The 14,092-nt window shown below is 40.3% G+C and overlaps 1 protein-coding gene across 5 annotated transcripts in view; it reads right to left on the minus strand.

The window, feature by feature from the left end:
• Positions 1–14,092, minus strand: part of piezo1 (piezo type mechanosensitive ion channel component 1 (Er blood group)) — a 312,347-nt gene that overhangs the window by 52,891 nt on the left and 245,364 nt on the right. For 4 of the 5 annotated variants that reach the window (XM_063067069.1, XM_063067068.1, XM_063067072.1 and 1 more), the window contains exons 25-31: positions 11,208–11,364; positions 10,577–10,820; positions 9,505–9,601; positions 8,360–8,525; positions 7,035–7,124; positions 5,301–5,380; positions 1,307–1,378 (exon numbers count right to left, since the gene is read on the minus strand). In XM_063067069.1, the coding sequence (XP_062923139.1) occupies positions 1,307–1,378; positions 5,301–5,380; positions 7,035–7,124; positions 8,360–8,525; positions 9,505–9,601; positions 10,577–10,820; positions 11,208–11,364 (906 nt within the window). The remainder of the gene's footprint in view (positions 1–1,306; positions 1,379–5,300; positions 5,381–7,034; positions 7,125–8,359; positions 8,526–9,504; positions 9,602–10,576; positions 10,821–11,207; positions 11,365–14,092) is intronic. The other variant, XM_063067071.1, reaches the window with a different exon arrangement.

The raw sequence follows: 14,092 nt of genomic DNA on the forward strand, positions 1-14,092 counted from the left end.
CTCCTAATTCTTGTACCCAACTCTTGAGGTTCTACTTGTTTTCAGTTGATGCTAAAGGCATAGGAGAACAGCATGAGCAGCTCAGGATAGTGCATGTGGTAACATTTGTAACAGCTGAATGTCTTGTTGACAGTCTATCTTACCCAAAAGTCATTGTGGTATTTGTTGGATGTCAAAAAGAGCTTTGCTCCCAACTGATATCAGTTCTGGTTTCCTGCTATGGGGCTCACTCACGCTGACAGTCTGATTTCTGTGAAGTCACACAGTCTGTCTGATTCCATGGGCACTGTGGCTTCGCTGATAATCAGAACTGTCAGCATAAGTGAGCTCCATAACAGGAAACTAGAACTGACAACAACTGGGAGTATGCATCGAGTAAACAGAACAGGAGGAGTGCGAAATGGAATGTGCGGTAACAAAACGTACAAGAAAGCAATAGACAAGCTCATAACACAAGGAAATCTACAGATGCTGGAATTTCAAGCAACACACATCAAAGTTGCTGGTGAATGTAGCAGGCCAGGCAGCATCTCTAGGAAGAGGTACAGTCGATGTTTCAGGCCGAGACCCTTTATCAAGACTAACTGAAAGAAGAGCTAGTAAGAGATTTGAAAGTGGGAGGGGGAGGGGGAGATCCGAAATGATAGGAGAAGACAGGAAGGGGAAGGATGGAGCCAAGAGCTGGACAGGTGATTGGCAAAGGGGATACAAGAGGATCATGGGACAGGAGGCCCAGGGAGAAGGAAAAGGGGGACGGGGGGGGGAAACCCAGAGGATGGGCAAGGGGTATAGTGAGAGGGACAGAGGGAGAAAAAGAGAGAGAAGAAAATATAAATATATCTAATAATAATAAATAAATAACAGATGGGGTACAAGGGGGAGGTAGGGCATTAACAGAAGTTAGAGAAGTCAATGTTCATGCCATCAGGTTGGAGCTACCCAGATGGAATATAAGGTGTTGTTCCTCCAACCTGAGTGTGGCTTCATCTTTACAGTAGAGGAGGTCGTGGATAGACATATCAGAATGCTCATAAATCAGGTGGACCAGTCAGATGATATTGGATCAAATGCAGTGGGATTTGAAAACATATCACTGTCTTTAGGTTGGGAAGAACACTGAACACAAACTAGAAGTGCATACGAAGTGTAGCTGAAATGTTTGCACAATATTAAGCCCAAGGTTTAACGAAATGCATTGCCTTTGCTTCCATTACAACATATTACCAATTTAAAAAAAATATAAACATCGAGACAACCAAGCTGCGCTACATCAATATGACACAAAGCAGTCACACACTTTAAATACCTTTAGCATGGTTTGCCCAGGGATTCCACCATTTCCTTTTCTCCTGGGACTTCTCTTCCGTTGCACTTTGCTCTGTCACACAGGAGATAAGCATGTTGTTTGCACATCAGGGATCTCCATAAACTCAAGTCAGAAACATCAGATGCTGAGGTAGATTTACTGCATCGTTCCCACCACAGCAAAATTACAAAAGGAAACAAGAGCAGGCAAATTTACCAGTAATTGTTACAGGTATGCTTAAAGCAGCATGGACCCGTGTGTAGGTTCAAGTAGTTGACAGAAGCATTGCATAAAGCATTTAATGCTGTCAATGCACAACTATCAAGGTGCAATGCCTCAGCAGCGGGGCATCCGTGCACAAAGAGGCAATTAATGCTGTGTTGTCAGATCTAACCTACAACACATCAGCAGCCTGGGCTTTAACACTTTCAGCAGCTGGAGGATGTTGAGCATCACGGCTCGCAGGAAACAGGCACAAGGTTAGCAACTGGTGGCAGATGCACACTAAGTCATTGTCAAAACCATCGCTCGTTTTGCACAATAGAAAGCCTGGAACAGCAATACATCCTCTCAATTCACCCACAGAGGCAGCCTCCAGAACACTGCCCATGGGTGAAAGTTAGGACTGACATCTGGACTACCAGTAACAATGCAGATATTAAATCCTTCCAAATCACGAACCACGTTTTTGGCTGTGAGTGAAGCAAGTATTAGAAACGTTTGCGTATAACGGCTCAAAAAGACAATTACCTGGCAGATTCTCTGCATCTCATGCCTAGAAGACATTCTGTTCACATTCTGCCACTTCCCATCCATGAAAGCAGGGTAGGCATCCAGTTTGATTTACTACAGCTATGTCTCTCACTTCTCTCTGCCAATTAAGATTCAAAAGTCCCCCCCTCCCCCGGAGGCATTTAAACAGAGGTATTTGATTGACAGTTATGCTCCTGTGCACCCCAGGATTATCAATCTTCCCATGTGTGCTCATTCTTAAATCAAACATCCCCTCGGTCTGGAGAGCAGAACTACATTCTACATTCCAAGTGTATGTGCACATGGCATTTCGGAGACTTTGCCAGAGTCTCCACCCTGAAGTCATAGGATGAGGTACACAGGAGTGTAATAAGGCCATAAGATCATATGATATAGGAGCAGAATTAGGCCATTGGGCTCACTGAATCTGCTCTGCCATTATTTTTCTCAAGCCATTCTCTGGGGTTCTAACCCTTAACCTCCTTCCCAATCAATCTCTGCTTTAAATATGCCCAAAGGTATGGCCTCCACCCATTCATTATCCTGTAGGTGAAAAAATCCCTCTTTGTCTTAGTTCTAAAGGGATATCCCTTTATTCTGAGACTGTGCCCATAGATCCAAGACTCTCCTACTAATGGAAACATTATCTCCTTGTTCACTCTAACCAGGCCTTTCAGTATATCGTATTATTAATGTCAAGACCTATGTATGGATTCAAAATCAAACTACCCCTCTGGGTAAAAGCCCTGTTTGCGATAACAAATATGAAATTGAGGCAAAGTGCGGATAAAGCGCTTATCCAAATCCTTTTAAAGTTAAATATGAGCCTCTGCCTAGACGGACAGTTGTAATGCATTCCATTTTCTGACACAATAAGATTTTGAACTCTTCATCCTGTGATTACTTATGCCCCACTGTCATTCTGAATTTACGAGTATCCTTTTGAATTACCGTTACACTGATCTCAGCAACTAATACTTTAATTGTGTTAGCTCAAATAAAATATCATTATTCAGGCATGCGAATTACACAAAGGTACCAACAAGGCAGCACAGTACTAGTGGATATGAACAAAAACGTGGGAAATGTGAAGTGAATGCTACATCTGTGAAAGAAAAGAAGCGAAAATATCAAGTCCGTCAGAAAACCAATGGCAGAATGCTAGCTGTCAACGTGCCACAAAAGTGATTAAAGACCACAGGATCTTAGATTATTTTGGAAGAAGAATTTAGAAAGTGAAATTATAGAATATTCTCCCAATAAATCTTTTATTCAAATTTGAACTGTCTCACAAGATCCTTTAATAAAGCATAGGTTCTTTTCTAACCTCATGGCACAACCAGGAACTTGGCATCTCAGTGAAAGACAAATTAAAAATAGCTGCCAAGCCAGATGAGGAAATACCATGAGGGGTAAACCACGACAACATCTTTAAAAGCTGTGTTCCAGGTCACTGAGCCAAAATCTTGCAAACAGTCTTTTTAAAAATAAGTAAACCCTGGAATATTTTCTCACTTTTATCAATATTAGAAAGAGTTAGCATTAATGATGTACACTGAGGAGAGTACAATTTATTGTACACCATGAAAAGTTTCCATCTTGCTAAGGAAAATATTTATTCTGAAATATTCTTAGCTAATTAAAGGTCTGTTTTGAACATGGGGCAGGTGACCTGCTAGTAATAGATCTGACTTCTGAACAACACTGAGGGAGAAACAGACACTTTCATTTAGATACATAACTTACATTTTCTTTCCCCATCCTGGAATTGACTATTTTCAATCAGGCTTTTAGTTAACAGAACAGAACTCACTGACAGTGAGCTGACGGTACCAAGAGGATCGTCTACAGTGCATGCATCCTTCTGGACTTCCTGCTGTGGCATAGGAATATTGGAAGTCCTTGTGGTCAGATACTTGAACTAGTGCATCTAACATTTGTATTCACCAAGTCCAAAGTCATTGCAGACTGTTCGGAGCTGTGGGAGCAGGTGCACTTTGTATCAGCTCCCTCAGCCTCATGAATCGGGTCACCAACTTTTATTGAAAAGTTAAGGTGTTTTAAAATGTTAAATAATGTTTTAAATTATTTAGTGCAGTGAAAGAGGTCTATATGCCAATGAAAATAAACATATTAAATAATTTATTTTTTTTTTGCTTGTAAAAGTCCATCTGATCATTAAGGTTATTTAGAAAGAGTAGGAAAGGCCATGAACATCATGGCTTGCCAGAAGACCAGTGGGGCAGTCCATGGGCAGCACTTTAGTTTCAACAACTTGCTCTGTAGCCCTGGCTTAGGATGCTGCACATTATGGCTGCAAAAGGCAAGGATGAAAGTAGGACCAAGCCATCATATTCGTTCTTTGCACAACTCAAGTCCAGTGAGATCCTGGTTCAGAAAATAAAAACGTAGGACGGTAGACTGCTCTGCCATTCAATAAGATCACTGCTGGTCTTTTACCTCAGTGTTATTTTTCTGCCTTAACTCCTTTCCCTCAATTCCATTCATATCTACAACTCCAGTGATCTCTGTCTCAGACGTATTCAGTAACCGTGCATGAAAGCAACCACAAAGATTTCCTTCTGATGTCCAACACACTCAGTAGATCCACCACAGGCCAATATTCACAATGATGAAATGTCATGTTCCTTTCAAACCTTTGGTAAACACTTCAAGGATAAAACAGATATCAGCTAATTTAATCAAAATATTCAGTCAGCTGTTTAGCTTCAAAAGGAAGCATGTAGCCAATAATATCGTGTTATTCATTGCCTCAATACAATACTAAACATGGACTAGCACTGATCACTATATGTTTTAGCACAAGCAGAGTCCAATGTATATGGAGCACAGGGAATAGCTAAATACATAATGAAATTGCATCAAACAATCATCAGGATTAACACCATTATTGGAATCATTAATATTGTAATTTAACTGGCTTAATCACTGCAACATAGTTCCAATTAGATTCTTCATGATAGAGGACAAGACTAATCTACTTAAACTGTCTACAAAGCATTCCTTGTATGGTGAAAGCAATGGTACCAGTATTTCATTACACAACTGCACACCACAATCCAAGTAATCAATCATGTCAGAATTGGATGAAACGTATTTGTAATTTTATCTATATTATGTTGGACAGTTTTAACCACTCTGTCTCAATTTACTTAATGGCTCAAAGATCAGTGCAAATTTATTTCATCTTGTATTTTTGCACCTTAAGTTACACCTTTACCTCTTTCATCCTTTTCACCGGGGTCTTTGGAATCCCTTTCACTTCTGTATTTTTCCTGTTTTGCTTGAATTCTCTCCATCCTGCCAGACAGAAAAGTTTAGTTAAAGTGGTCAAGTGTTAAGCAACCATAAATTTTTACTGGGCTTATAATTATGAAAGATTCAAGGCATCATTATTGTTCAAATTCTGCTTAAACTAAAAATGAGGATGTGCGATTTCCATTTTACTTCATCCAAGAAGAACTAATCCTCCTATTGCATTTCTAAATGTCGTAGCACAACAAAGGGTTGTGCCTTTTAACAACAGCATTGTGAAATTGTTTCTTGCCTTGTAATTTGTTGATTTGAAACTTAAGTATTTCTTTTATTGGTACTCTTGCTACACTTTAAAAAGATTCCAATCAGCATTACATAAGAACATTAGAAGTAGGAGCAGGAGTAGGCCATCTGGCCTGCTCCGTCATTCAATAAGATCATAGCTGATCTGACCATGGACTCAGCTCCACCTACCTGCCTTTTCCCCATAACCCTTAATTCCCCTACTATGCAAAAATCTATCCAACCTTGTCTTAAATATATTTACTGAGGTTGCCTCAACTGCTTCATTGGGCAGAGAATTCCACAGTATCATCACCTTCTGGGACAAGCAGTTCTTCCTCATCTCCACCCTAAATCTACACCCCTGAATCTTGAGGCTATGTCCCCCAGTTCTAGTCTCATCTTTCCGTGGAAACAACTTTCCTGCCTCTATCTTATCTACCCCTTTCATAATTTTATATGTTTCTATAAGATCTCCTCTCATTCTTCTAAATTCCAGCAAGTACAATTCCAGGCGACTCAATCTCTCCTCATAGTCTAACCCCCTCATCTCTGGAATCAACCTAATGAACCTCCTCTGCACTGCCTCCGAAGTCAGTATATCCTTCCTCAGGTAAGAAGACCAGCACTGTACGCAGTACTCCAGGTGCAGCCTCATCAGTACCCTGTACAGTTGCAGCATAACCTCCCAGCTCTGAAATTCAATCCCTCTAGCAATGAAGGCCAATATTTCATTTGCCTTCTTGCTGCCCTTGCACACCAACCTTTAATTCATGCACCAGCTCTTCCAAGTCCCTCTGAACAACAGCATGCTACAATTTTTTACCATTTTAAATCTGCTCTTCCATTTTTCCCTCCAAAGTGGATGACCTCACATTTACCAATATTGTATCCCATCTGCCAAGTCCTTGCCCACTCACTGCAGGCTCACCGTATCTTCTTCACAATTTGCTTTTCCACTCAATTTAAGTATCATCAGCAAGCCTAGATACACTGCTCTCAGTCAGTCCCCTCTTCCAGATTATTAACGTATAACGTGAAGAGTTGCAGGTCCAGCACCGAACCCAACGCCTGTGGCACACTGCTCACCTCTAAGCATTAAGTTCACCCCTGTGACTGTGGGCCCTTAACCTTCTTGTGCTAGGCAAAAATGTACTCCTGAAACATTAGTTTGTGCAGACATTTCTCCGGTGGTGTCCCAGCCACAGGCCACGTTCTGCAGTAGTAACAGGAATCAGTGAAAAGCAACTCGGTTTACCATGGACTGCAAATCGGATTGTGGTAGCTAAAACAAAACCCTTCAGTTGTTGAACGCATGTCTGTAAATATCAAAATGGAATTTATAGATTCTGTTTGAAGGTTCCAGTTCTTGAAACGTGCCCAGTGATCAGACAGACGATCCATTTAAACGACTTACTGTCTTTTTATTTGTGCTTTGGACTTCATCTCAGCTTCATGTAAGAAATTCATGTTCTTGATGATACTGGCATTGAATAGTTGGAAGCCCCTATGGATAAAAATGACATTCATTCTTACAATTCAATCAACTTCTTAATATTTTTGTTGGACAAGGTCAAGTTTATAAAATTTTCTTAAAGATACCAACTAATTGTGCTCATCCTATTTGCTGTAGTGGGGTACACTTACACCTTACTCTCTTCCATACTCCTTGATAACTTTCATGTCTAGAAATTTATTCCCTTTTTTAAAATATTCAGTGATTTGGCCTCTACAGCTCCTCTGTACTGACAAGTTTCACTGGTTCACCAACCTCTGAGTGAAGACACTTCTCTTCATCTCAGTCTGAAATCTCCTGACTTGTAAACTGTAACCTGGATTGAGACACTCACAACCAATACAAGCATCCTAGCCACTTTCTATCGATTAAGTATATCAGAGCCTTCTATTGAATCCCTTCTCATTATTTTAAGCTTGGTCGACAATCTCTTTTCACTTGGCAGTTCCAGAATTCCAGACATCACTTTGCAGTACTCTTCCAAAGAAAATCTATCCTTTCTTAGGCAGAGTGACCAAAACTGTGCACAGTACTCGAAGGTTCTGCATAGTGCTTCTCACGTTTTCACTCCTATCATTAAATCTCTTGCTATTAAGACCGACCTACAAAGCAGTTCAATACCTGTTCAGTGTTGTAACATGAATGAAGTCACCAGACAGACACTGAAGCTAGTGGATACAGAAGTGATTTAATCAATAAAAATGAGCAGCAGGCATCCTATTGGGACCCTTTTAGAGGAAGAGGCATGTTTGACTCAACATTACATTATATGCTAAAGTACAAAGGACAATTCTATAGTTACAATGTATCTACAATGCTTCCTTTGAATTACATATAATTTTCGCACCTCCTTCTTCGCACCCACACTCCAGACACCCAAAGTGAATGTTAATCAGCTCTGTCTAGTTTTCAGTTAACTGGAGTTCACAGATGGAGGAAACTATTGTCCAGGGCTGCATTTTGCATTTAATCTACAATCTACATTCAGGTCTAAAGAGTGTTGCTGAAGTTAATATTTTGCTATATATCCTAACTCCAGAATATGCCCTAATATCCAGTACAATGTTTGTCATGACTAACCCACAATAAATAGTCCTTTGGTGCACGTGGTTTGACATACAGAGCATCCACTGAGGCTCAGAAAGTTTTCTAGACCCTTAATGGGAAACTTGGTAAAGGTTCATTGCACAATAAATCACTATTTTGGGCCACTGCTGTTATTGTACCTGGATGCTTGTAGCTTGGAGGCTCTCATGTCTGCTATCATGTGTATGAAATAGTAGCTCAAGAAGATTCTGCGCTGAAGCAAAAGGAAAAAGAAGCAGATGCTATCCCAGATAATTCCAGCTTCACCCACCGGCAAAATACATTCTGGATCCTTTAAATTGGTTTCTGAAAAAGTAGTGATAGACATACAATGAAGTTGGCATCAAAACCTACTTGAATATTTTATAAATAATGGAAAATATAGTTGAGCAATATTTTCAATATCGTATCCTGACAGCTGGCATTCAATCATTAACTAAACGTTCAGCAATTTGTAGACAACAGCAGCTTGGAATACGAGCTTCATTTGAAATACGTCTGCTTCAGCCTGACTACAACCATGGCAGCTTAGCCTTAAGATTCTTCTTAAAGGCCAAGTTGCTGAGGAGAACACATGTCATGCACTGATGACACTGCCCTTGAGCAGCAGAAAGCAGTTCACAAAATGGACTATTTTTTACAGTATAATTCCGGAAAATCCAAAAGAAATAAAAGTATACTCTGGATCCCAGAGGGATAATTTTCTTATGAACGGTATAACAAAATAGGGGATGGTGAATCCATAAAATGCTAGAGGACCTCAGCAGGTCAGGCAGCTTTGGATTTCCAGCATCTGCAGACTTCCTTGTGCTTATGGTGAACCCATAGTCTGATTGCTTCATTTCCTTTTCTATTGAGATAAGACCACAGACACAGGAGCAGAATTAGGCCACTCAGACCATTGCCTTTGCTCTGCTATGTCATCATGGCTTATTTATTATCCCTTTCAACCCCATTCTTCTGCCTTCTCCTCATAACCTTTGACACCTTTACCAATCAAGAGCCTGTCAGCCTCCACTTTAAACATACCCAATGACTTGGCCTCCACTCTCTGGCTAAAGAAATCCCCCTCCTAAAGAGACATCCTTCTATTCTGAGGTTCTGCCCTCTGGTCCTAGACTCCGCCACTGCAGGAAACATCCTCTCCTCATCCACTTGAAAGCTGAACCGACTGCAGACTTACAACCTCAGATTCTGCATCACTGTCCAAGCACAGTTTATCCATTTGCACAGTTAATCCTCAGACAAACCGACAATACGGTGCAGAGAATAAAAAAGCTCTTACCATTATAGTAGCCTTTGACCGTGCAGTGCAAACTCAATAACTGAATCATCCAACAGAAGTTACGTTGGAGTTGCTTCAAGAAAACACAGGCCAGGAGCTGCAGAAACCATCACACATGTCCATCTTATTTCTTTAAACAATCACAGCTTGACACACTTGCTTATAACTTACAGTGAAATGTATCCTTTGTAATAATCATTATGACTGTTCACACAGCTCTCAGACATCATCACTGAGAGAGTTCCCGCATTTATTGTGCCAATCATTGATTCTAAACAAAATATGCACCCCCACTGCAGAGTTTAAACATCATGACTTCCTTATTTCTTACAGCTCAGTAGTTTACAGAAAACCAATCTTTCCATCATCTACCAACATTTTCTAATGAAACTATTATCAGATCAAAGGACAATTGATGAAATCCAATGGTATTTTTGGAAACTGTAAGAAAATTTCATATACATACTGTATTTATCACTTTATAATTATATATGTACATTTATAAACATTTGTTACATATGACAATAATGAGATATGGTTACATTAAAGTAAAATCTTTAGAAAGCAAAGGATGAAGGGGGGGTGGTCATGGCCTGAATTATTCAAATAATTTTGACTCGCCATATCTGTAGAAATGCAACTCTTAATTCAATGACTGAAGAAAGTCCTTGGACAAATAAAATCATAATATCTTTAAAATGGGGTTGGCACATAGAGCTGGAAAGCCTCTGGAAACAAGGAAAGCTCTATAAAGTGGATAAAAATGCCGTATGTTTAAGCAGGCTAATCTTCTGCCTAATTTGCCTGCACTTGCTAATCTGAACTGTAAAACTTAGAAGTAACTTTAGGAAAAGCTGCTAATATCACATGGAGCTTAGAAAAATAGAGGGCTATGGGTAACTCCAGGTAATTTCTGAAGTAAATACATGTTCGGCACAGCTTTGTAGGCCGAACGGCCTGTATTGTGCTGTAGGTTTTCTATGTTTTCTATCACAATTCATGTACTGTTCTTTATTACTTCACAACATTGTTTTCTACATTTACCCAAAGTTTTGATAATGAAAAGACTTACCGAGAGCATATTCTTTGCAACAATGACCGTAACGTTGTACATGATTAAGCAGTCCCAAAAGTTTAAACGACTTGCTGCTGGCTTTAGTAAAAGTCTTCTGCCAAACAGAAGCAAATAGAAGGAGGCAACCAAATAGCCAAGACCAAATACACTTATTCGAGTGGAGCCAGCGGCAAAGATGACAGCCAATACAAGCCAGAAGAGGTGCCGGAAGACCCCAACCTTAATCATGTCCAGGTAGCATCTGCAGACAAGAACAAACTACACATGAACTTCCACATTCATCAATTTCTGACCATACTACCCAAGGCACTAAATGTAATCATTAATGAGGATAATTATAGTATAATTTTAGTCAGTCTGTTGGCAAAATATGATAAACTAGAATCATTTTGTATCATAGTTGTAATATTGCAACTCCTCCAAAAACAAATGTTCAGCTAAATTAATTACTCTGAGCCACAGGTAAAAGGGCTGAAAACATTCTATGTCATTAAGATACTATAAGAGCAGTTCTCCATCACTAGAAAAAAATGTTAAAGCCAAGACAGGTTTCTAGCACCTATGAAATATTATCATCAAATCTGCAAATCTAAAATCATATTGAAGGGCAAGCCTCTGTCAAACTTACCGGCAGTAAATAAAGTTTGGCACTGGATTCAGGTCCTTTCCTGCCATGGGATCAGAGTTATCTGTGTTTTCACCAGCAATGGTATGAATCTCCTCCTTCTTTTCATCAATAAATACTTGCCACTGATGGGACACGCACATAAGTAACAGAAAGTCATCTGTGTTGAAAAGAACCAATAACCTGAGAATTGCCTACTAAACAAAAATAAGTTTTGTTTGATAATTACATAAAACAATTGAGGTTTTTTTTGATTTGGAGTGAGCATTTATTGACAGGTATCTGTCAGTTCCATGTTGCAAGCTAGAACTGATCAGCATCAAATTGCTGCAGTTTTAAAGGGTGCGAAGTGTGGCAGGGCAATAGGTACAAGATATATAAATGGAATATCGTTTTCTGTTCAAGTTTTATAGAACATAGAATAGTACAGCACAGTACAGGCTCTTCGGCCCACAATGTTGTGCCAACCCTCAAACCCTGCCTCCCATATAACCCCCCACCTTAAATTCCTCCATATACCTATCCAGTAGTCTTTTAATTTTCACTAGTAATTTCATCATGGCTGATCCATTTTTCTCAGCATCAATCTCCTGCCTTCTCCCATATCACTTCACATCCTGAATAATCAACAATCTATCAACCTCTGCCTTACATATACCCATGACTTGGCCTCCAGAGCTGTCTGTGGCAATGAATTCCACAGACTTACTGCTCTCTGGCTAAAGAAGTTCCTCCTCATCTCTGTTCTAAAAGGACATCCCTCTATTCCAAGGCTGTGTCCTCTGGTCTTTGATTCCCCCACCAGAGGAAACATCCTCTCCACATCCACTCTGTTGTGGCCTTTCACCATTCAATAGGTTTCAGTGAGGTCATCCCCCACCCCTCATTCTTCTGAATTCCAGTTAGCAGAGGCCCGGAGCCTTCAAGTGCTCAGGAAAGTTACACCACCAAAGATCAATATCTTAATTGCAGCAGTTCAGCATATCAGTCAGCAGAATTTCAAAACACAGTGGAGAAATTCTCTCTGTCCCAGATAGAGATCTCCCTTCAATCAACAGCAGCAAAGGTTAATTATTCCTTGTTGTCATTGTGGCTTCTAGACTGCTCCTGTACTTCAATATTCACTTTACTTCAGAGCAACAGACAAAGTGTTTTTGGCATTTTATTGAGAAATGTAGTTCAACAGCACGTGGACTAAATTTGCTAGCTTCCAACTTGGATTTAATGTGTGATGTAATCTGCTTGCTTGATCTTTGCTGTCTGCCAATAACATGTTCAGCCAACACTTCTGTTGCTGAGGGGTTCTGAGCAGAGCAGCAGGTCCACAACGTCAGTGGCTGGCTCTAAGATCGGCAGCCCCCTGCAAAGAAATTAATCCCAAGGCAGGGTATGACAACACATAAGTACTTAGACAGTAAATTTATTTTGAACTTTGAACTTTCAAAGGAGTGCCAGATTTCAGTGATAACAACTTCATTAACATGCTGAAGTCAGACAAGTACATGAATTTCAGGAAGGAGAGCACACTGTGGAGGAGGGAAGGGGGTAGAAAGACATCTCCTTGTATTGCAAACAGTATTACCCTATGTGTGCACGATCATAGCTACACTGCATTCTGAGAGGGATACAGCCTACCCACTGGCTAATAAACGCCAATGAGAGAATGGTTGGTGTAGAATCCAGACAATTAGTCAAAAAAAAGTCCTTAATATTACAGATGGTTAGCAACTCAATACAAATCCAGAAAACACTTAGAAAACATACTTGATTTGCAATATGAAATGATTTCATATTCAAATCACATTGTGGGTATGAATATTCACATTGTTAATATTCATGCAGGTATTATGAATATTAAATATGAGATTGAGTCATTCATATTGACAAAATAACATGAAAGGTATGAGAAATCCATCAACAACTAGTTCAAAGTTAAGTATGTGCATGTCACCATGTATACCCTGAGAGATTCATTTTCTTGGGGGCATTCACAGTAAATACAAAGAGATACAATAGAATCAGTGAAAAACAGCACACAAAGACAGGCAAACAACAGATATGCAAAAGACATCAAATTGTGCAAATACAGAAAAGAAAAAAAACAATAAATAAATAAATACATAAATAATGAATATTGAGAACACAGTTTGGAGAGTTCAGAGGTTGTGGAATCAGTTCAGAGTCGGCTATGTGAGTGAAGTTACCCACTCTGGTTCAGGAGGCTGATGGTTGACGGGTAATAACTGTTCCTGAAACTGGTGGTTTGGGACGAAAGGCTCCTGTACCTCCTTCCTGATGGCAGCAGCGAGAAGAGAGCAAGGCCTGGATGGTGGGGTCCTTGACGATGGACGCTGATTTCCTCTGACAGCACTCCGGCACATGTGCTCAATGATATACCCCAACTAAGTGGAGAGTGACTGACAGCCCTTTTAAGCAGCACTGCCTGAGATCCCTCAGGCTGCTGAAGCCATGAGCAGCTGTGTTACAGTATTGTGCTCCAAAATGGCGGCACAGGCATTAGCATGTGAGTGTTAGCTGTACATGGGGGGGGGGGGCGGCACGGTAGCGAAGTGGTTGGCACAACACTTTACAGTACCAGCCACCTCGGTTCAATTCCCACCGCTGCCTGTGAGGAGTTTGTATATTCTCCCTGTGACTGCGATCCAAAGGTGTACCTGTTAGTAAGTTAATTAGTCATTGTAAACTGACCTGTGGATCGGCTAGGATTAAATCAGGGGATTGCTCGGTGATGTGGCTCAAAGGCCTGAAAGGGCCTATTCCGTGCTGTATCTCAATAAATAGATAAATAAAGGCCGATGAAGCTGGTCCATTTCATGCCATGTGTGTCATGTCCTCAGCAGAGCCATTTTGAAACTGAATTAACAACC

This window comes from Mobula hypostoma, chromosome 14 (genome assembly GCF_963921235.1).
Source record: "Mobula hypostoma chromosome 14, sMobHyp1.1, whole genome shotgun sequence".
NCBI lineage: Eukaryota > Metazoa > Chordata > Chondrichthyes > Myliobatiformes > Myliobatidae > Mobula > Mobula hypostoma.